General features: G+C 40.5%; 1 protein-coding gene and 1 long non-coding RNA gene across 2 annotated transcripts in view; both read right to left on the reverse strand.

The window, feature by feature from the left end:
* The window catches only part of LOC132357920 (uncharacterized), a 115,582-nt gene that overhangs the window by 26,856 nt on the left and 64,112 nt on the right, over positions 1-24,614 (reverse strand). The gene's annotated exons all lie outside the window — the stretch shown is intronic.
* Positions 15,949-16,464, reverse strand: LOC132357829 (ferritin light chain-like). The gene has a single exon (XM_059911655.1). It carries the CDS (start codon positions 16,462-16,464, stop codon positions 15,949-15,951), a length of 516 nt encoding a protein of 171 aa, XP_059767638.1.

Below are 24,614 nucleotides of genomic sequence, written 5' to 3' on the forward strand. Positions count from 1 at the left end.
TATTGAAAAAAGGAAAAGCTGTCATTATAGCAGATGATGTGACATGTAGAAAATCTGACAGAATTTATAATTTATAAGAGTTAAAAGTTTGGCAGGTTTCCTGAATTAAAAAAATGTATAAAAGTCTACTGCATTTCTACAAACAGTTGACAATTTGTTAGAAAATGTATCTCCTCTACTTCTTGAGTTTTGTTAGTAAATTTTTGGCTTATTGCCATATTTTACATTTGCAGTCTACATATATATATATTTTTAACATCTTTATTGGAGTACAATTGCTTTACAATGGTGTGTTAGTTTCTGAGGGATATATTTAAGAGAAGTTAATGCCTGTTGCCAGTTCATTTGTCATAGACTCTCCATCTTTTGTTTGAGAAAATTCCTTATTTTAGTTTCATCAAGAATATTTTAAAGGAATATATTTCCTGAATTTTCATATGTCTGAAAATATTTATCTGTGGGCTCTACACTTGAACAACATTTTAGATGGTTATAATCTTCTCAGGGCTCTTTTTTCTCTTAGAAGCTTATAGGCATTGTTGTATTTACTATCTTCTAGGGTTGAATATTACTGAGAAGTCAAAAGTCAATCTTATTTTTTTTTTCCCTTGTAGGTGATTTTATCTTTATGTTTTACTGCCCACAGGACACTTCGTTTTTGAAGTCTAGGAAATTTACTGGGATATGCTTTGTTCTTGCTCATTCTATCAGTCAGGGTCCAGTCATTAAAACAGACATCATGCTAGGTATTTCAACAGAGGGTATTTAATATAGGGAACTTTGCATGGGTGTAAGAGGGCTGAAAGAACAAAAGGAGAACACTGAGGGAACCCAGAGGTTATACCTGTGGAAAACAGCGATCACTTCTAAGACTGGGAAAATAAAGGGAGGAGGTGATCAGAACCCAGAAGCTTGGAGGAGGGGACTCCAGTCTCCAAGAATGGGGTGCTGCCTGGCTGGTTGGCTGGTGTTGTTACTTCAGGAGCTTGAAGAGACCCTGAAGAGTTGAACCTCAGACCTCTGAAGAGTGTACACTTCTGGCTGCTGCTGTTATCTCAAAGGGGCAAGACCAGTCAGTAAGGGAAATACCAAAAGAAGCTGGAGACAGGAACCAATAAAGTACCTTTGCTGGTTCTATGCTGATGGGGAGTATCATACAAAGAGAAGGAAGGATGCTCCCTCCTCCTGCCTTCCAATATTGGTAGAGCCTAACAAGAAACCATCTGGCAAATGAAAAATGTGATTCCCAGAGTCTCAGCCACAGCATCACCAAGTGGAATATAAAAGAAGGGTATATTTGGAGCTGAGAGATTAATAACTGGCACGCTCATTCAGTATCAAATTTTCCTGGGATATATCATGTCATTCCCATCTGTATATTCAAAGGCTTTTTAATTTCAGCAATGTTTTCTCAACTTATATGTGTGAATTTTTTTTCCTGTTGCACTGTTTGGTCCTTAGGTCTTTTTCCTTATAGGCTACAGATTGGTGAAAAGAAACTACCTCATGCACATACGATATGGCTAAATTAATTCCAAGTTTTTAACCATGGCACATATAAATTTAGCAGCAGGAAAGTGACTACACAGTGCAGCGTGGCTCTGCACAGCTTTCAGAGGTCACTATCACCACCACCACTACTAATCCCTTAATAGGGGAACACAGCTGCCACTGTCACTGTATGCATGAGGCAGAGCCTTGCTTCATCTAAGAAGCTTAATTTCATGTTTGTAATTCAGGATGATACTCTGGGAAAACTGTAATAATGTCACAGAGGTAGCTTTACTTTCTTCATTCCCAGGCTCCCTTTAGAACCCCAAATCCCTTCTCCTAGTATCTGAGAAAAGAAACACAAACAACAACAACAAAAACATATTGAAGATCATATAGTGACTACTTTTAAGATTCTTTCAGTTTTGACTCTATTTAGAGCCTCTGACTAATAAACTTGTCCCCAGATCTTTACCTTGAGAGTTATCTCGAGTGACTGGGCATATGAAGTTCAACTGAAGGATATTTTATCTGTGTGCTGGTGTAACCTTTAGTTAACACAGAAACCAAAAATTAGACGTGGAGATTGCATTTCGTTCTAGTGTAATTGCTCTCCTCCATAATGATGAGTGTGGTGGGTGGATTTGTGAGCTTTCACTGCTAGTCACGCATCCGCTATTCCTCACCCTGCTATAGTCATCTTTTGCAAATTACTCTCTCAAATGGCAAACTTCATCTGAAATTAGACACTTTACTAGAGACACTATTTGAGTAAAAATTTGAAAGATTCGGAGTTTAAAGGGAATGAGATGGGGGCGGGGGATGACAACTACGTCAACCACAGGAAGCTGTAATGGGTTGTTTACCTGACCAGTGCTGGCTAGGACAGCAAGAATACATATATTCTCTTGACCTCAGTCTCTTCTGGTGATACTTTAGATCTGGCTCCATCAATCTATATTTTAATTACTCCTGTTCTATTGTCCCTTCCCCTTGCTTACATTTTTAGGTTTATCCTGTATGAAAAATAATTATACCCTACCTCTCACAAGTTGCCAAACTCACTGCAATCAGACTTCTTGAAAAAATTCTCATAACCTGCTCATTGCTTATCCCTTTGAAGTGTGGATTCCATTTTTGCCGCCCCACTGAAACCACTCACCAAATGTCACAGATGAACTGCTAATTGTCAATCCTACTGCTGTCTCCTTCTCCCGATTCCTCTCCATCTCTCCATTTTTTTCATGTTGTTCTCTTTGAGCCTCTCTCTTCTCCTGACTTTTATGACACTGAAGCCTCTTGATTCTACTTCTGCATGCTCCTTCTCTGTGTTCTGCACTGATTTTCTTCCCCCTCTTGCTCCTAAATGCTTTCCAAGACTGCCACTGGTCGTTATTTTTTTCTCACTTTTGAACCTAGAGTTCATCAATGTCCATGCTTTCATCTGCCAAACCTCTATCTCTTAATTCAATTATTTCCTCAAGCTCTATCCCTATGTTCACAGCTTCCTGATGGACATCACTCCCTGCATAATCCAACAACATCTCAAACTCAACAGGCCCCGAGATAAATTCATTATGTTCTCCCACAAATTATCTCCTTTCTCAAAGGCTGGAAGCCTGTTCTTTGTTCCTCACTTCATCCAGTCAATTGCCAAATCTGTAAGCTCTCTGCCTTTGTAACATCTGCGTCTGCCCCGTTTCCATTCTCACTACCCTACTCCCAATCCTCACAATCACTCATATTGCTTTTGTAATAAGCTTCTAATTTCTCTCCCCCTATCTTTCCTTTCTTACTCTAAGCCATCACATTCAGCAAAGTCAAATTAATTTCCTAAAGTAGAGCAATGATAGCTTCCTTGTTCAAAAACCTTTAATGGCTCCCCAGTTCCTTCTCAGTTAAGTGCAAATTTATCATCCCCACATTCAAGCTTCTTTGTGATCTATCCCCAACCCGTCTATGCTTGGCTTTTCCCCCCTACTCTCCCTCTATACCCTACAAGAAAACTGAATTACTTGTTCCCTAAATCTGTTCCCATATTCCCTATCTCCATGCCTTTGTTCATACCACTACCCTCATCTCTGCTTGTTAAGATTTTGATCAATATTCAATATCATTTTGGATGCCTTCTCTCCTATCTTCTCTTGTAAAAATCTGGCTGAAACTTCTGCCAAGACCCCATCTGAAACTTCAATTACAGCAATGATTACATTTTGCATCTAATTACAGTTTTCTGTGAACTTGTTTTATCCCCCTGCTCAGCCTGGAACCTCCTTTTTTAAATTGGGTAACATATTGGGCAATATCAGCGCTCCACCCAGATCCCTTTTTGCCATTTTCCTATTCTGTGGCCTCCCTCCATCAATGTCAGTGTTCTTTGAATTGCCAGGCCAGTGCCTGTGGCAGCTCGTCTTCAGAGAGCTGCCCTCAGGCTACTGGAGCTGCTTTGCCAGTAGAGGGTCAGAGGGCTAGTGCTGGGAGCTTTCACCCCCCACTCTACCTTGGGGTGGGTGGTTGTTGACCAGTTGTTGATATCGAGCATGGGAGTATGAAAGCACAACTGCCTGACCTCAAGATGATACACCTCGGAGGGCTAACTCACACTGAGAGTTCCTCTGCAGGATCAGGCTGAAGTTAACCCTTGCAGGATTTTTGCTGAGCTATCAGCCTGGCTTGACTTCCTCTTCTGCCCTGCTCCCTAACCCATCTGCCTGTCTCTCAGGGTGCTGCTAGGAAACCCTGGCTAAGACAAGGGACATTTCTGAGTACCTACTGCATGCCAGGCACCATGCTAAACGTGTACATGAGTAATTTCATTTAAATTTAATCCTCACAACCGCTCTGAGAGCTAAGTACTGTTACTATTCTGAATTAACAGATGGGGAAACTGAAGCTTAGAGAGGTTAAGTAACTTTTTCAAGGCCATACAGCTATGAGGTTGCAATGCCAGGAATCCAAACAAGGCTTCAGAGGCAGTTCAGACAACCACTTTGCTATGCTGCTTCCAAAATTGCTAAATGGAAGCAACTACATCTAAGATGCCCCTCACCCCATGATCACTGTTTCTTAGTATTCACACCCGAATGTAATCCTCTCTCCTTGAGTGTGAACTGGACCTAGTGACTTGCCTCTAACAAATAGAATATGGTGATGAGATGATACTTTCATGATAGTTCCAAGACTGTGAATTCCTTCTTGCTAGCAGACCCTCTTGCTGGCTTTGATGAAGCAAGCTGCCATGCTGGGGAGGCCGATGTGACAAGAAATTCCTGGTGGCCTCCAGTCAAGAGCCAGCAAACAATTGAGGTCCTCAGTCCAAACACTTGCAAGAAACTGAATCCTGCCAACAACCACGTGAGTGAGCTTGGAAGTGAATCCTTCCCCAGCGAGACTACAGCCACAGTCCACGTCTTGATTGCAGCCTATGAGAGTTCCTGAGCCAGAGGGCTCAGTTAACCTGTGCCTGAATTCCTGACTCACAGAAACTGGGAGATAATAAATGTGTGGTATTTAAAAAAAAACCTAAACCCAACCTAACCCAAACCAAAACAACAACAAAAAACAATTGCTACCTGGAAAGCAGAGGCAGGCTTGTTATTCTGTGTAACACTTAACTACTTCTGGCTCAGTGACTTACCAATAAAAATTCTAACCAATAATCTATCACCTCTGGTGCTTTTACAGTCCAATAAACTTAGCTAGGATGGTGGCAATAAACCGCTAGAAAAGCATTAACTTTCCAGTGTGATTGGTACTTGGTGCCCTTAGAACCAAGTAAACAACAAATAAATTAGGAGTGAGGATTGGGTAAGGAATTTTTTTAATGCATCCAAAATAAGCTTTTGGCTTTCTGCTTGTTTCAATCAATTAATCAATCAATAAGGGACAATGCAAATTGGGTACCAGCTGGCTTATTGCGCAGTGATAAGTAAAGTTATGTTCGGTGACTCCCAGTCAACATCATGTTTTCCAATGTGTGCCTCTCCCTGCCCCTGCATCCCCACCCACATATAGCACAGTTGTCATGTAAATGGACATCAGCCAAGCATGCTTTCTCCAGCTCTCTATGCCTCTTGTTGCCATGGGACGACAGATTAAAACTCAGAGAAAATAGAAGTAAAACTGAAAAACATGCAGCCCTTCAACTCCCACAGCAAAAAAAGGTAATAATGGAATGAATGACATTGAGCCACAGTCAGCCACTATAATGGTAGGAGTAGAAAAAGTCCAGAAGATAAAAGCAATTGCGTAGTGAACCACGGGGAAAAGTGCACACCTTCTCCATCCTTTTCAAACAGCAGTTGGCAACAACTGTCCTGATTTGTCTGAGATTGTTCTTGTTTTAGCACTGAAAGTCCTGCATCCAGGGAAACAGCTCGGTCCCTGGCAAACCAGAATGGCTGGTCACCCTAGCAACAACCATTAATTCCCAAAGGGCTCTGCTCCCATTGATGTTTGCTTTTTAATTGGAGGGGTCAATAAAAAGCTACTTTCTTAAACTTTTCTTTTTGAAAGCTATAAACATCCTATTGGCAGGGTTTATTTTTCAAGGTAGTGCCATAAATTCTATTTCTTCCACTAAAAAGTGAGAAAGACATTGGAAAGACTTTACTAATCTTACTCGGATGATATATTTAAGCTGAAAGGTAGGGGATGAAATAGGGGAGCAAGTTTGGAAGACACAAAGCTATCAAAAATATGGACTAAAAGTACATCTAAATTCATCAGTATATTATTGATTGGGGGAATCATTTGGCTGAATATAAAGGTACAAGTTAATTATGTTGGTAGTTACTTTTCACCCCTAGAGATCTGGGCCTTACAATTTGCAAATTTTATAGCTAGAAGATACCTTGGAGGTAATCTAATCCAAGCTCCTGCTGTTTACATAGCATTCAAGGAAGCTTGAGCTTGTGTTTTACTGCCTGTTACAGACTACTGGTTTGGGGAGATCTTAATAAATGTTATACGATAAAAGGGTTCCTTGGTAACATAAGTTTTGGAAATATCAAGGTAAGTAATATCAAACAAGTTTCTTGACTGCAGGAATTTTCTAGGTATTTTATATGCTCATAGTGACTCCCACTCAAAAATGTATGTTTGAGTCACCTGGGGAACTTTAAAAAACTACAGATGACTGGGCCCCACCCAGATCTACGGAATAAGAGAAAAAAAATATCACTCTCTGGATAGTTCTGATATTCACCTGATTAAGAATCACTGGCTAATGTGCACTGTGAATCTATTAGAGTAAGAAAATATCTGAAATATATTCCAACCTTACTTGATCATATAAATGTTTTTTCTTCCCTCTCGCCTCCTCTTCATCCCTTCCTTCCTTCTTTACTCCTCCTTCTTTCCTTACCCTTCCTTCCTTATTTTCCTTCCCTTTCTTTCCTTTTTGTTTCCTTTCCTTTCCTTTTGGTTTTGGGAAATACTGATATATATTTTTCAGGTTTTGTTTGTCTGGTCAACCACTGTAAGGAGGGAAAATAGAAAATTATAATGATATCTGTAAATAGAATTTGATTTATTTAAAAACAGACTACTTACACTTTTTTATCTAACTATTTGACGTGAAAATGGTCATCTTGTTTCATCTATACCTTCAACCACTTCTCCCCTCTCCCCACCACTGGAGTTTTTTGAAGCAAAACCCAGACAATCATATTATTTTATTCATAAATATTTCAAAATGTATTGCTAAAAGATAAGGATTCTTTTGCAATACCATTATCACATCCAAAAATTAACAATAATTCTTCAATACTATTAAATATTCAGTTAGTATGTGAACTAAGAAATTAACCTAAGGCGAACTGACATCTTAGTGATATACATTTTCCTAACCAGAATATGGTACGTCTTTTTATTTGTTCCTGTGTATTTTTGTGTATTTCAGAAGTGTGTTATAGTTTTTCTCATATAGGTTTTGGAGTTTTTAAAAATAAGTTTCCAACTAGGTATTATATTTTATTTATTTTGGTTTATTATTTGCTGTTTTAAATGGGGTCTTCCATTATATTTTCTAACTTGTTATTGCTTCTATATATAAAGTGTATTAATTTTAATCAACTTTATGAAGGTATAATTTACATGCAACAACATGCACAGATTTTATGTGTACAGTTCAATGAGTTTTAATAAAAGTATATACCCACTTAACCACCATCCCCATTATTGATTTTTATATTTATGTATTGATTTTATAAATAAATAAATGGAATTTAGTAAATTCCATTTTTAATACATACTTTCACAATTCTTACTAGCTCTTGGCTAGTCATTTGAAAAGGCATCACATTCCAATTTCTTGTTTTGGTCTTAGTTCTCACTCTATCTGACCATGCCAAAAAGATTTTCCAGTCAATGCTGTTATAGGAATAGATTCAATGTCAAAGTCTGACTGCTCCTAGAGATTTAAATTGTTGTTACAGGCATAAAGAAACATGATCCTCTTTGCAACAGGTGTCATGCTAAATACAAGTTTACTGATGCAAGCCGCTAATAATAATTGGAATGTGAGCTGGCTCAAGAATAGACATCCGGCTCATTAATATTTGCTTCAGAGAAACAGGCTCAAGTGTTCTTCTTGAGTCTCAGTGGGTCCATGACCTTGATGTTTAGATGAATAAATTTATAGCTGATCCCAGTACTAAGGTTGTCATTACTCAGAGAATTCCGAACGACCACTGTCTGGAAAAATGTGTTTACCAAGCCCCAGCTGTTATACTTATGAATATTTAGGAAGCTACAGTGACTGGCAATGGTCTCAGTGCCCCCAAAATGTGACGATTTTATCTGAAAGTTGAAAGGCAGCCAAATCACTCGCCTAGCGGATACCAGAATAAAAGCAGCTTTACATGGGAGTGGGAGCTTTTCAGGCTGAGTCTCCCGAGGACCATCAACACTGTGAATATAGACTGTTACCTACCTAGGGGCAAAGTCATGAGCAATGTATGGCACAAGGTTGTAGGGGCAGAAGGGTGAGGCACACTGTTTGGAGGATAAAGGGAGAACAGATGGGTTCTTCCAGAAGTTCCTAGAGTCAATAGAGACTGTAACACATAATTTATTACTTCATCTTTGTCTTAGTTTGGGGTTTTGAAAAAGTGGACCCTCAGCAAGGATTTGGGCACAAGTAGTTTATTGGGAGAGGAGGTATGATCTCCAGAAACATGCTGAAGGAGGGAAGGAAGGAAGGAAGGAAAACTGATAAAAAGTGTATAAATGAAAGTGTTACTGCTGTGGGAAACCCAGGGCTCCATCTCACTGGGCACTTTCTGAGACATTGTGTAAAACATGTCTCAGAATTGTCCTACTGAGAGCTGAGGACACTGAGATATTTATACACTAATTCCCACCCCTTATCAGTTCAAGGTCACTATGAGGAAAGGGCGAAAGTTAACACAGCACTTCTGAAATCTCCCACATGCAGACCAAGCAAGCTCCTCTGCCCAGAGAGTGCCCTCTGGCAAAGAGTTGTATGGGAACTATTTACAAGCAATTTCCAGGGTAGAGGAAGAGGATGCGGGTGCTTTAATTCTATATTGCTTGTGCTACTCTCTGGTTGTTTTTTTATGTGTGAGTTTCATTTCACCAACAGGAATGTAAACTCGTTGAATGCATGGGCCACAGCTTATAGTATTTATATTGCTTCCCCCATGAATTCTGGCAATCTCCTTGCTACTGGGAGATTAAATCCACTAAGCCCACCATGACCTGGGCCTTCCCCAGACTCCCTCTCCAGACTTCTCTTTGCAGTCCACTCTCTCATTCCAAGCGCTCCAGTCACTCGATTTACTTCACGTGCCTCCTCTCTGTCTAGAATACCTCTTCTTCCCCTGTCCAATGGGTCAACACTGATCGTCTTTCGAGATCAGCTAAATAACTTTTCTTTCATAAAAGTGTTTCATGTTCCACCCAAGTAGAGTAATCCTGCCCTTTTTGCAAACCACTACCTGGCTCTTACTTCCACCATACAATTTACATACTGTACTGAAGCTTATGTTTTTCTGTGTTAGTCTTGCCTACCAGAGTGTGAGCTCATTGAGAAAGTAAACTATGTCTTAAATATTTCTTTATCTGCAGCACTTAGCTCAGTGCCTGGTGTAGAGTAAATGCTTAATAAATATTTTTGAATGAACAAATGAACATGACCAATAAATACTTCCTGATTAGATGAAACAAGAGGCTGAACATACCTGCTTTAGGTACTTCTAATACACCTATCAAGTATTTGTAGATTGAATGAAGAATATTCCCCAGAACAGCATGTCCTTGCCCTTCAGTCAAAGACAACCAAGAAAAAAAAAAAAAAAAAAAAGACAACCAAGAACACACCCGTAGTTTAAAAAGTTGCAATTTTACTCATTGCAGACAAAGAACACACATCATGAGGGACTGTGGGGTGTCTCAGTAAGAGTATGGAGAAAGAAACTATTATAGGATTTGGGCTTTGGATAGATGATTTGGGGGAGGGACCAAGGAAGCAGAGATCTGCTCTAGATTAGATGCTGTCAGAAAGTGGGGGCAATGCTATGATTGGGTATTTTGTAAGAGGCACAGTGACTTTGATTCTGTCTGTGCTTAGACAATATTATGAAGTAACCTTGTTCTGTTTCATTTTATTATGGTCTCAGAGTAACTTTATCTGAGTTTGGTATTCTGTGAGATTGTTTATGTCCAACAGAACAAAATGGCCTGGCTGTGAATGTCTGACCAGCTTGTAATAATACCGAGGTCTAGTTGTGAACATCAGGTACGTTTTGAACATCAGGGAATGCATTTTTTGAGATGATGAGCAAAGAGAAAGGCCCAAAAGAAAGCTTATAGTATGTATATGTGCTGATAGCGTTCACAAGTGTGGAATGAGAGCTGAAAAGAAGGGGAATAAAAGTGAAAATCCTGCTCTATAACCTTTTCAGGTTGACAGGAGTTTTAAATTCTGAAGCACTGCATAGTATTAAAGGCATATAATGGCTCAAAGAATTTTTTTCACCAGAAAAGCAAGTAGCACAGATTCTTCTTTGAAGATATAAAACCATAAGGTCTGGAAAATTAGAATACTTAATCCAGCAGCAATATCACTTGCGTAGTGATAAAGTAATAGGATTTCCTTTTCCTTGCCTCCCTGTTCTGGCTACTCTCTTTTTGAAAAAAAATATTGTTGACATCCTTTATGGGGGTGAGGGTTAGATAAGAAATCTGAAAGTATATAATTTATGTTCAGGAAGAAAAAAAGAATTTGGAATTTTCTGGTAGTTAAATTGGTTATGAAGTCCTGTGACTAGAAAGCTAGGTCCACAGGGCCATTTGAAAGCCATTACAATATTCATTCAATAAATTATTTTTGAGCACTTAGTATAACTTAGGTACTATGCTAAATGTAGTAATTACAGGTCTAAATTATCTGGATTGACTTTTAGGGAAAACTTTTTATTTAGATATAAATTCAAACTTACAGGAAAGTTGCAGCAATAGTTTACCCTTCATACAGATTCACCAATTGTTCTTCCTAACCATTTTTGAATAAGTTAGAGAAATTGTGCTCAGCTATACCCCTAAATACTTTGGTGTATGTTTTCTGAAAGCAAGGACATTCTCCTACTGAACTATCATGAAATTATCCAAATCAGGAAATTTAACATTGATACAATACCATTATCTAATCCATGGTCCATATTAAAATTTTATAAATTGTCTCAATGTCCTTTATAGATTTTTACCCCTACACAGGTCCCATCCGAGATCATGAATTTAGTTGTCATGCTTTTTAGTCTTCTTTAACCTGGGACAATTCCTTAGTCTTTCTCTGCTTTTCTTTCTTTTTTTATTAAAGCATAGTTGATTTATAATGTTGTGTTAGTTTCAGGTGTACATCAAAGTGGTTCAGTTATATATATCTTCTTTTTCCAAATCTTTTCCATTATAGATTATTACAAGGTTATTACAAGATATTGAACATAGTTCCCTGTGCTATACAGTAGGTCCTTGTTGTTTCTTATTATCTATTTCATATACAGTAGTGTGTATCTGTTAATCCCAAACTCCTAATTTCTTGACCTTCACACTTTTGAGAATTATAGGCTAGATATTTTGTAGCATGCCATTCAATTTGGCTCTGATGTTTTCTCATTATTAGATTCAGGGTGTGAATTTTTAGCAGGAATATGTACTTGATTTTAAATCCCAGAATAGCTGCCTCTACCCACGTCTCCCACACTTTGACCTGATACCTCGTGCAGGAGAGGGCCCTTTGAGGTCTCCTGATGAAATCCAGACTTTTCTCTGCTTCCTCTTATGATCCCTAATTTAGCCATCAGAATTGATAAAATCCTGAAGAGTATATATGCTTCTTGGGGACTTTATACTCAGCTGAAAACTTATATTAATTCAAAACTGCTTCCTAATGTGTGCCTCCTCCCACTCCCATGAATTAGTGCCTGCTTCATTATTATTATGAAGAATAAATTATTCATCAAGGTGGATAAATGGCTTATGGGGATAAATAACATGACATAAATGTAGTAAAAATGTGGTCTTTTTCTAAATAAGTAGCATTTTTAACCTAACCCTCTAAGACTGTATATCTCTTTGGAGAGAGTCAACCACATAGTACTCCAAAAGTAAGAGCTTTAAACAGGCCCGACGGTAAGGAAGTTCAAGGCCTCAGTGACACCTGGAGTTTTGACTGTGCCTATTCAGTCCCTACTCCCTCAAGCTAACATATCCAAGGCTACCACGAAGTGTAAGGAGGAGGATGTGTGGGCGAAAAGAGTGGGCAGAGAAGACTCCCAAGAATTGGAAACTATGCAAAGAGTAGCAGCTGGCAGCAGCTAATTAGTTTCTGAAATGACCCCTTTGTGTGGCTTGTCCTTCCTGAGAGAGAGGTTAAGATGCTGTCATGCCTGCTTTTAGCAGGATGGTAATTAAAACATTTAATCCCAGGTCCTAAATAAGGTGGCTCCACTTATTTGGCTAAAGAGAGAGTGGTCTTTCTTCATGTTTTTTTCCCCTCCTGCATACTGAATGTCACATCCAAGAAATGAGCAAATTCCTACATTTCACTTCTACACATAGGGCCTGTTTAGAGGGAGGAATGATCATTAAGGAGGATTCTACAATCTAAAGGTATCTATTTTCCTGAAACTGAGAAGCAAGCTTATTTTGAGATGTTACTATCATAGCTCTTTACTAAGCTCTACTGGGATATAAAATCAGCTGATAAAAAAAAGCTAACAATTATTGTGCATTTAGCATGTGCTGGGCCATGACTTAGGTATCTTACATGGCTCATCCCATTTAATCCTCCCTAAAAGCTATGAGTTGGATAGTATCGCCTTTATTATGATCATGTCCACTTTTTCAGAGGAGGAAGCTGGGACCAAGAAAGGTGAAGAGACTAGACCAAATGAGTTAGAGGCAGGATCTGAACACAAGGAGTCTGGCCCAGAGCCCATTGCTCAACCACTATGCTTTCTGCCTTTCAGACTCCAACTAAGAGAAGGAGATGAATCCATGTCAGATGACTGGTTTGGGTTGGTCAGGGAAGATTTCACAGAAGAAGGCAGATTGGAACTAGGCTGAAAAGTAGACTGAGTTTGATTTGGTGAAGAGGAGTATGAAGGGCTTTCCAGGTGAAGGGAACCCCATGAAAATTGCTGGTACTGGGACAGCAAACTGAGCACTTTGGCTATGGCAGAGAGCTGCTGCAGTTGTCTGCAGGATTCCTAGGCCTCACACTTCTATAAAAGAGAGGAAACTTCCACTCTGGTCCCTAACAGGGGGTTACTGGAGTGAATGTGGAGAACTGTGAGAGCCTGATGGGTTTTTTTTTTGGTGCACACTAGCCACAGTACAGGGTCACTGTAATAATAAAGCAATGGGGCCTGCCATGTCCTCCCCACTTCCCTTGGGCCACCAGCATTGTTCTAGATTCCAGTCTCCATGGGGTTAGCAGAAAAGGCTAGCCAGTCCAGCCTGGCTTCTGCTCTGTTTCAACTTTTGTTCCTGAAACTGGGTGGTTGAGTTTAATTCAGAATGCGGCAATAGGAAGCCCTAACACATTCTCCAATTTGGTTTTACCACCAATAAAGCTATCTTGATTTCCATCTGGCTTCCTGTGTCCGTTCTAATTGATTTGAACTTGGATGAAAGGAAAGCAATGGGTATTCCCCAAACTTCCAACAATAGGGAAGTAGTGGAAAATTCGATTTAAAAAGTAGATTAGACATGACAGACCAAGGAGAGCCTTCAAGGCTGGTATAAGGAATTTAGTCATAGCCTAAAGGAATCAGTTATTATAATTCTGTGCGAGTGCACTAACACACACACACACACACACACACACACACACACACTCACATATATGTACAGTGGTTAGCAACAGAGAAAATCACTGTGGTATTTGTTTCCAAATTAATCTCTAGAAGTTTAATGTCATCAAATCCCCATTTTCCACAAATATATTTGCCAAGAAACTTAGTCATTTTTAAAAGCTAAACTAATATTTTATCCATATGTCTTTGAATCGTTTGTCTGCCCAGCCAGTTGCTGTTTTTCAATAATTATTTGATTGCCAAAGAATATTTCAGCCTATTTGGGAGACTTTAATAAAGCTTTCTCCTACAGCCCCATTCTTGATATTAAAAGACACTCGTAAGTAAATATGAGTAATATTACTCATAAGTAAATATGGTCTGATAAATATGTCATTGTTTGGAAACAAATGTTTGTATCCTTCTTCCTAAATAATCTACCAAATATAGTCTTTCAATTAGTCTCATAGTTATTAGGTGGTTTTTTTCTCATTCAGATTTATGTGTTTATATGAGTGCTAATTTGAAAATAATTTTGATTTTAAGTTTTAATCCAAAGGTGAAAATTGTTTACTGCTTCCTTATATCTCTTACTGCCAACTATCAGCAAATGGGCAAAACTCTTTTCTGTAGGAGTAATTTTTCCAGTATATTCTTTTTTATTATCAAAGGACTTTGCACGAAAACAGGAAGATAAGGTTTTCTCCTTAACTGAGCAAAACAAGTGTCGCAATCTCTGTAAAATATTCTTCTATGCCTCTAACCCTGGTAAGATAAAAGAAATGATAGTATGCCTTTGGTCTTCCTGCTCCGGGAAGGAAAGTTGCTGTAGGAAAAGAACTGATTCTTTTCCACTTCTGTGGTTTGAGAACAAGTTATAACTCCAGCTTTTCCAAGTGCAAGGAAAATAATGCACAATTATTAGATTGCTATTTGTGAGACACAAATGCACGGATTTAGCAGGAAAACAACTCACCAGAAAAATGAAACACATTTTTTTAAAAGAATGATATATTTTACTGCTGCTTCTCCTTCTCTTGGCTTCTGGAATGTAACCTCCATCTGACCTACCTCAATTCTAATCATTTTGGCTCTCTTAGTGCTTCCTTAAAGTTATCTTCTCTTTTCTCTAAAATGAATACAGAGGCATTTTAAAATGTGCATTTTAAAAGTTTATTTATCTGATAATACATAACCTGTTCCAGAAGGGGTTTAAGGTGGCTTGAAAGAATCCGTAAAATACACTAAGCACTTAGAAGAACCAGGAACGAAGCGTATGCAAAATGCTTATACAATCTTACTTGTTTACTCTGGGTGGACCACAAATTTGGCTCTAAGCTTCTTAGCAGGCAGTCAAATAAGGAAACTTAATTAGTTACATCATTTACAGTGCCCGTAAAACAAAAACAAACCAATGACCTAAGCGAAGCACCGTTATTCCTAATATTAAGACCAGAAAGAAATTGCTCTTGAGAGGCTTCATAAAGAGGTCAGTGTATGATGTTAATAAAGTGTTCTCAGTAGCAACCTAATGGGAGACACAAAGATGAATTTCACTGGGCTCTCCCTTCAATACAGGCAGATAGCATCACGCCAACGTGAAAATCAGGAAAAGCAAGTTTATCACGAGTTTGGGGGGTTGAGGGGGGAACACAATGTGATACGGTCAAGGTACTCAGCTCTCTGCTCTGCTCGGAGAAGCCAAAGATACATTTTAGAACAACAGAGTTGAATCCAGTACCCAGAATGACTCCAGAGAAGTCATGAAACCCCTAAAATTCTACGCAACATTTTCTGAACAGGTGGGTTTCTTCTTCTTGACAGAGAAAACATAGTTTACCAGATATTCAACGTACCCAGGTGATAACGCAAAAGTTAGGAACCGTTTCTTTATAAACAATCTAGAGAATTAAACAGACTACAAATCTTTCATGCTATTCAGATACTTTTTTCTTTCTTACAACCTAGCTTTTTTTTTCCCCTCTGCAAAAAGAACCTTTTTTGTTTCTATTTGGTGCCTCGGCTCGGGTGAAGGTTCCAGGGTGGTTAAAGAGTTGCCTCCTGGTGGAAGAAGAGGCTGGGGCGGAGATCTCGCCGGGGGAGGCAGAGGGGTCCCGCCGAGGCCGCCGCGAGGCTCCTAGTCGCGCGGGCAGGAGAGCCTTTCCAAGAGATACTCGCCCTGCCCGGCCAGCTTGCGCAGGTTGGTCAGCTGGTCGCCCATCTTCTTGAGGATGTTCATCTCCACCTGCAGGAAGCGGCTCTCCAGGAACTCGCAGAGCTGGGCGTCTGCGCTCGCAGAACCCAGGGCATGCAGATCCAAGAGGGCCTGGTTCAGGCTCTTCTCCAGGGCCATGGCGGCCTCCAGGACATCCACGCTGGTGCTCCACTCATCCGGCGACAGCTTCTGCCCGTCCTGGACTGGGGCGCAGCCGCCCCACTGCTTCTGCATCTTCAAGAGGAGCTGGGAGCCCTCGCGCTTCTCCTCAGCCAACTCCCGGAAGAAGCAGCCCACGCCCGTCAGAGCCACCTTGTCGCCTTCGAAGTAACAGCTCAGGGAGAGGTAGGTGGATGAGGCCTGCAAGTGCAGGTTGATCAGGTGGCTGACGGCAGCCTCCACCTCGGCGGAGGAACTCTGCGGGATCTGGGCGCTCATGGTTAGGCAGCAGTGAAGAGGACTTCTCCACAAAGTGTCCGTTAGGCTGGTCCCAGAAGTGGAGGATAAGCCTCGAGGATTCTGCTGGAAGTTGTGACTAAAGGGGCGGGGCTAGAGGGTGGTGAGAGGCACGAGGAGGGGGAGGGAGAGGCAAGGCAGGGGTGGGAGCACCCCGTTTGTCCCATCCAAATGCTGGTAAAGCAAGAGAGAGACCTTGGGGGTTGCTGGGCACACTGTCTCTCAGTCTAGCTTTTGGTAAGAGTTTAATTCTTTCTTTCCTAATTATTGGAAGGGAGTCTTTATCATTTTGCCCCATTTCTTACCATAATTCCAAGATGAGATAAGAATGTCCAAGGTTGGGCTTCCCTAGTGGCGCAGTGGTTGAGAATCTGCCTGACAATGCAGGGGACACGGGTTCGAGCCCTGGTCTGGGAGGATCCCACATGCAGCCCGTGAGCCACAATTGCTGAGCCTGCGCGTCTGGAGCCTGTGCTACGCAACTCGAGAGGCCGCGATAGTGAGAGGTCCGCGCACCGCGATGAAGAGTGGCCCCTGCTTGCCGCAACTAGAGAAAGCCCTCGCACAGAAACGAAGACCCAACACAGCCATAAATAAATAAATAAAAATTAAAAAAAAATGTCCAAGGTAAGAAAGCCAGAAGTATTGATAGTGAACCTCCTCCAATCTTCAATTGTGACTTAACACCCTGTTGTTTCTTATTTTAGAGCCTGTATGAATAGATTTTTCCCCTGCTCCTGATCCCTTATGGAGAGGGTGACTATTGGTTCCACTTTGCTCAGAGCAGTCTTGTCCTGGTGCAATTATTAATAGTGTCCCCTAAATTAATTAATTAATTAATAACACCCCCTTTCACACTCAAAAGGGTCCTTGTTTGGAATATACATTACATAGTCACCTTACTGATTGAGAAGGATAAAATCCACACTATGTAATGTGAAATGGTAGAGTTTGCAAGACATTGAACTTGGGCATAATTCCTTTCTATTTTATTAATTAATCAGACCAGTAAGAGTCCCATCATAAATGTTCTACTATTCAGCCTTCATTTTTTTCATTTGTTGATGCATTTATTCCTTCTACTAAAAGTTCTCCTAAATACTGTTTATGTGCCAGGTGTTTTCTTAGGTACTGGTGGCTTCCTGTGATTACCCAGATATTCCACCATTAACTGAAACACGTCATGTGAATGGGCACTAAAGATGACAATGTACATTTATAAATCCTACCAAAACAGAAAAAACCCATACAGGATGAGTTAGTTATTCTCAGTTAGAAGATGAGGGCAGAACTAGATGTTCTCATAGGGGCTTTTCCAGCTTCGTGATTCCATGCTTAGCATTTTATTTTCCTAAATACCACTTGCCTGGGGCTGTTTCACAATTAGAATGCTTTCATGTGTTTTCTATCAAACAGGAAGGCATATTCTATTCAGGGTAAACAATATTTGAACCCCAGAGAAGAGAATTTTGCTCTAAACTTTGGATCTAGTTCTAAATAAAAATAAAAACCCACTGTTTTGCAACCACTTTCAAATTTTACTTTCTGTGTTGTTGAAAACTGACACCTTAAAATTTAAAAAAAAGAGCTGCAGTCTCCCTTCACTGCTTAAGCTAAAATATGAACACATATCCTGTATCTAAATACAGAATATATTGTATATTGTTCGTTTTGTTTTTTTTTTCATTAAAGGCTGTCGTCCCAAAGTGTTCTCATATTGCATTTGAGGTTTGCAAAAACTGTTAGAATTACGGAATAGCACCTTTTTCAGTCCTGGAGGGAATTAACTGGGTAAAACAGGAGTAGTTCTGCAGCCTTTCTGGCCTTGGTTCTAGGGCCAAAAAGAGGCTGGGAGTGGAGAGGAGGGGGAAAAACAAAAGTTCAAATCCAAGGACAATCCTAGCATGCCCCGAAATAGGAGAGAAATTATAACAGATGCAACACCCTCCAAATAACTGCAAATAAAATAATCATTTTCTACCTTGTGCATAAACCATTAATCATCATATTGACCTTGTAACAAGAAAATGCAAAGCTTAGAGAAAACCTCACCATATAACATTCTCTCTGTATTGCAGCATGTCAGGCTCATTTAATATATTTCAATTTCCTATACATTTACTTATTCTTGGAAAAGAAAACTGTCTATATAAACCTTCTCAGATGAGATAGTTTTCTGCCTTGTGCAAATGTTGATAAATCTTTCCGCGATCACTTTAGAGAGAAGAGAGCCAGTGTGGGACCTGTACTCTGGTGGGTGGTTAAGCACATAGTTGTCAGAATCAGAATAACGTGGGCTCAAATCCCAGCTTTGCCACTTGTTACAAGTGTAACCCTTAGGCAAGGAGCATAACCTCTCTGAGCCTCAGCTTTCTTGCCTGTAAAATGGCAATGTTAATATCTCACAAGCAGACCACAAGGATTCAATGATATAATACATGAGAAAACACTGCCAAACAAGTAGAAAGCACTCAAAAAAATAGTGCTGTATCATCAATCAGTTTTGCAATAAAATTGTAGAGACCCTGTCAAACCCTATTAAGTATCAGAAGCATACCCCAATATATTTTTGATCCACGTTTCCTCACTGCAGACCTGTTTTGCTGAATCACTATCTTCTGTGGCAATGTCCTTTCAAGTATGAAAGCACAGAGATACAGCTTTGGGTGTCCAAGATCTAATTCATTTAAAGCATGAGCAAAGCCAGCTTCTCTTACTTCCTTTGGCTAAGTGAGATTCATCAACACCTCCTAAGGTCCTCTGTGGCCCTGTCAGCTGTGGAGGGAGGGGAGCAGTGCATAGGTGACAGAGGTCTATTTCTTTTCTCAGTTCTCCAGCTTGAGATCATCACTACAGCAAGAAACATCTAATGAACGCCTACCTTATAGGAGAGGATAAGATTACAGAACGTCTCATGTGAATGGTAGAATTCACCTCCTCTCCCACTCAAATGTAGACTTTGGAATGCTTCTGTCTTGGGTCAGATTCCCCAGAAGCAGACCTTGAGATGAGGATTCCTATGCAAGTGATTTATTGGGAAAGTGCTCCCAGAGAGACCAAAAGAGAGTGGTGAAAGCAGGACAGAGAAAGAAAGGAAGTCAAGAAGCAAGGTTGCAATTTTAGGAAGTCTCAGCTTTATAATCATCCCAGGGTGTAGCTTTGGAGTGTAAATTACACCTAAAGTTTACTTCAACATGAGGCAAGGGAACTGGACTTTTATATTCCTGTCCATTGGCTATGGGCGTCTCTGGGTGGATATAGATTCCCAGGGTCTGTGTACAGGTTAGGCAACTCCAGTAGCCCAAAGGAAAGCTGAAAAAGGTCACAGATGCTGGTCATTAAGAGAAAAGCACACTGAAGCTGGGTGCGGAGCACATCCGATAGGATTTGGGCAGGGCACATACAGTCTCCACCACCAGCTTGCTTCCCTACTTGACCTTGGAAGGTACTGGAGTACAGTGGAAATGAGAAACCCCAATTAGTATCTTTAACCAGGAATCCAGTGGATAAAATGAAGACTTTATCATAGTTTTTAACCTATATTTATACCTCTTTGCTACTTCTGTTTACAGGGAATATAGGGGTTTTGGAGCCTATATCTGCAATCTCCTTTTACCAGATCTGAAAATGTGTAACTCTCTTCAGGGGTCTCATTTGCACATATACCAGGCCAAATCAGACCCAAAGCTCCAACTATGAAATCATTTGCATGTTTATCGAACCCTCTACTCTCATTGACGTCATTCTCCATGTTGGAACCGCACATTGCTTTTTTTAATAGCTGCACAAAAGTACTTAAAAGTCAAAACATTCCTAGCAACCCAGACACTGCCAGGCTGTGAAATGGCTGCTTAAGGACCTGTCATCCAAACTCAACTCACCTGAAAACTGATGGTACACAAACAGCAAAACTGTCTCCGTGTGCTTATCATTTTTCTAAAAGGAACTGTGAAGGGCGACAACTTAGTTCTGAGCTGTTCATCTACTTTGGACAAGGGACACCCGGCACCAGGCACACTTATGAAACAGAAAGATTTAGTTCATCATTTTCCTCTTCCAAAACACACACACACACACACACACACACACACACACACCCTCTTCATTCCACCTGTACTGTCCACTAAACTCCAGAGCTCACCAAGAAGCCTGTCCAACAGCCCAGCCCAACAGCTCTGCCTTGCACAGCCTCCCCTCCTTGTGCTTCCTGTGGGCACCTCAGACAAGCAGTGGGTTCCCAACTGGACCTGAGTTGGTCCCCCAGATGACATTTGGCAATGTCTGGTGACATTTTTGGTTGTCATAGCTAGGGGGAGGACACTACCGGCATTTAGTGGGTGAAGGCCAAGGATGCCGCTGAACATGCCACAGTGCACAGGAAGTGCCGCTCTTCTCCGCAACAAAGAATTTTCTAGCCCAAAATGTCAACAGTGCTGAGGTTGAGAAACCCCGTGCTAATGGGTAAATAACGTTGGTATCTTCGTTTGGGTTCCCTCAAAAGCAGACCCTGAGATAAGGATTTGAGTACAACTAGTTCATTTGAGACTTGATTCCCGAAAGCACCAGTAAGCGAGAGGGTAAAGGAGACAAGAAGGGGAAGAAAATCAATCAAGAGTGTGTTAAAGAGCAGGCTACTCCTATAGGCAACTAGGACTCGATCCTGCTGGGGAACTCTGGGAGACTCTATGAGGCATACCTTGGAGTTATCTCAGACAAGGACAAGGAAACCAGAATACTTCTCTTCCAAATCCCATCTGTTATTAGCTGAAGACTACTCCCAAGGATGTTAACTTTCTGGCACTTCTGGCCTACCCTTAAAGAACCAAAAGAAAGCCCCCTCAGGTAGAGAGTTTTGGGTGCTTGTTGCATGGGTATGCATGGGAATGGTGAGTGCTGCGCAGAAATGGGTAGGGTACCAACAATGTGTGCTGGAGTTGGTCCTCCAAGCAAACATTCGTGGGACTGTATCTTCAGGTACTTTCTCTGAGGATGATACCTTAGCCAAAAAAAGTAATTCTAATCATGACCACAGTAGATGTCCTAGAAGACAAGCAACAGTGACACGTTTTAGTTAGAGAGACCTTGTTAGAACACGCAATTGGAAAGATTCTTAGAAACCACGTGCTCCAGTTCTGTACCAATGCATGAATTACTTCTTAAGAATGTCTCTGACAAATGATCATCTAGTCTTTGCTTAAATCCACCCAGGTTACCAGGAACACATTAGCTCATGAGGGATACCCATTCCACTTTCAGAGAGTGTGATGTGGGAAAATAGAGTCCACATCTTGGAGCCAAGCAGATATGAGTCTGAACCTGACTCACTTTGCAACTTTAGGCAAATAACTTAACCTTTCTGAGTCTTACTCTCTTTAGCTATAAAATACCAGCAGTAGTATTATCTACCTCTTAAGATTACTGTGAAGATTAAATAAGCTAATACAAGGAATTCAGCACAACTTCTGACAGATAGTAGGTGCTAAATTAATATCAACTGCCTTCACTCCTTTTTCTTTTCCATCCTCTCAAATCTCATGTGTCAGCTCCCTGCCTCACAATAAGTTTGGTCCTCCCATCCTGATTCCAACTTCCAGAAGAATATAAAATAAGTGCAGCCCACCTTCCCATGGATCTAAGACTTCCCTTCTCCACCAAAACAGGCCTGGCTGGCTTCCTTCACCACTCCTCTCCCACAGGCCTGGCTCTGTGGGCCTCTATTCTCTAGTCACTCTCCAGAAGGGAGTTGAGCTCCCCCAGGGAGACAGCTTCAAACACATCCTTACCTGGGACAAAATACAGTTGGAGATTACATCCTTTTAATTTTGATGCATGTGGATCAAAATGGGCTCTGTATGGAATACTGTTCTCTTTTAACATAAAGAAAAAAATCTGTGCAGTCAGGAAAGGAAGGCACAAAATGAATTTTTCTTTCCTTACCATGCTCCATTTTAACTCTTGCAAACTGGTTTCTTCCAACCTGTACTTGCCCCTTAGCCCTCCATGATGAAAAGTGCTTTCTGTTACTTTTTAAAGGGAAAAATGTAATGCTTCTTAGAAAGAAACAAGATTCACGTTCTGAATAGAGGTGGCCTCACATTTCAGAAGGGCTGGCAAGTCAGCCCTTGGTGGTTGCCAAGAGGTGGGTTGGACAGACACAGCTTGAGCTGGAAGGAACATCCAGCCTTGAAATTTGAAGTGGCAACTTTTGCAATGCCACTCTCCCTTTCCCTGCTTGACGTCCCTGAATGTTCCTTCTGGTCATGCTGACATCTGGCTGGAGAAGAGAATCACCCAGCAAGAGATTGTGCTTTTCATTATCTATAACATGATCCCATTTGTGTGTGTGTGTGTGTGTGTGTGTGTGTGTGTGTGTGTGTGTGAAGACATAAAGACATATCCCAAAATGTTAACAGTGGTTCTGTATCTGTCTGTGACCAATTTGTTACTTTCTACTTTTCTATATTATCTGAATTATTTTGGCAATGGGCATGTATTTAAAATTGCTGCCGACATGAAAAGCTGCTCAGCATCACTAATTATTAGAGAAATGCAAATCAAAACTACAATGAGGTACCACCTCACACCAGTTAGAACGGCCATCATTAAAAAGTCTACAAATTACAAATGCTGGAGAGGGTGTGGAGAAAAGGGAACCTTCCTACACTGTTGGTGGGAATGTAAAATTGGTGCAGCGACTATGGAAAACAGTATGGAGGTTCCTCAAAAAACTAAAAATAGAGTTGCCATATGATCCTGCAATCCCACTCCTGGGCATATAACCAGACAAAACTATAATTTGAAAAGATACATGCACCCCTATGTTCATAGCAGCACTATTTACAATAGCCAAGACATGGAAAAGACCTAAAAGTCCATCAAGAGACGAATGGATAAAGAAGATGTGGTGTGTATATATATATATATATATATATATATATATATATATTTATATTTATACACACACACACACACACACACACACACACTGGAATATTACTCAGCCATAAAAAAGAGTGAAATAATGCCATTTGCAGCAACATGGATGGACCTAGAGATTATCATACTAAGTGAAGTAAGTCAGAAAAAGAAAGACAAATACCATGTGATATCACTTATACATGGAATCTAAAATACAAATCAACATATCTATGAAACAAAAACAGACTCACAGATATAGAGAACAGACTTGTGGTTGCCAAGGGGGAGGGGGCGTAGGGAAGGGAAGGATTGGGAGTTTGGAATTAGCAGAGGCAAACTATTATATATAGGATGGATAAACAACAAGGTCCTACGGTATAGCACAGGAACTATATTCAATATTCTGTGACAAACCATAATGGAAAAGAATATGAAAAAGAATGTATATATACGTATAACTGAGTCACTTGGCTGTACAGAAAAAATTAATACAACACTGTAAATCAACCATACATCAATAAAATTTAAAAAAAATAAAAAAATTTAAAAGTAAACAAAATTACTTCCGAAAACTCAGGAAAAAAAGACCTGTTTCTGTTTTCAAAGAAATGGGGAAAACTTTCTCCTCCTCTTTCAAGTAGGTCATGTGATTTTGGTCCACAAAGCAATGAACAGGGCTCAGTATTTGTCTCCTGAAGCCTGAGTTGGCTTCCTCCAGCCTTGTGGGTACCAAGGTACCTTGCATTTGAGAAATTAAAATTCAGGAAAATGAGGGAGGTCTCGCTCCATGTCCCCTCTCCTACTCCCTTGGGACTTCACTGGCAGTCCTTTTACCCCCACTAGCCACCAGTAACCTGAGGTTCAGTCTGGGGACTGGGAAGAAAGGAGTATCCCTCCTGGGACTGAGGTGACTTGTAGGGCAGGGGTGCTGCCTTATACTTCTTCTTTATTCCCTGCTGGGCCTGGCACCATGATTGACACAAAGAGTCACAGATTCTCAAGGGTGATGAAAACTCAAACGTCCGCTGACCTCAGTCCTTATCCCCATCGTCAGTGCTTAGTAATTGCTTCATGAACAGATTAGATGTGGCTACTGGTCACTTTAGCTGCTCAAGAGGTTTGAGCCACAGAGTCAGATGCCCCAGTTCACCCAGACACCATCCCCAGCCAGTCCCTTTTGCCAATGTCCAGGAATTCAAAGACGTGACTCAGCA

The sequence above is a fragment of the Balaenoptera ricei genome, chromosome X (genome assembly GCF_028023285.1).
Source record: "Balaenoptera ricei isolate mBalRic1 chromosome X, mBalRic1.hap2, whole genome shotgun sequence".
NCBI classification, from domain to species: domain Eukaryota; kingdom Metazoa; phylum Chordata; class Mammalia; order Artiodactyla; family Balaenopteridae; genus Balaenoptera; species Balaenoptera ricei.

Coding starts and splice junctions, on each gene's coding strand:
- LOC132357829 (XM_059911655.1), bottom strand. CDS start 16,464: ATGAGCGCCCAGATCCCGCAGAGTTCCTCCGCCGAGGTGGAGGCTGCC.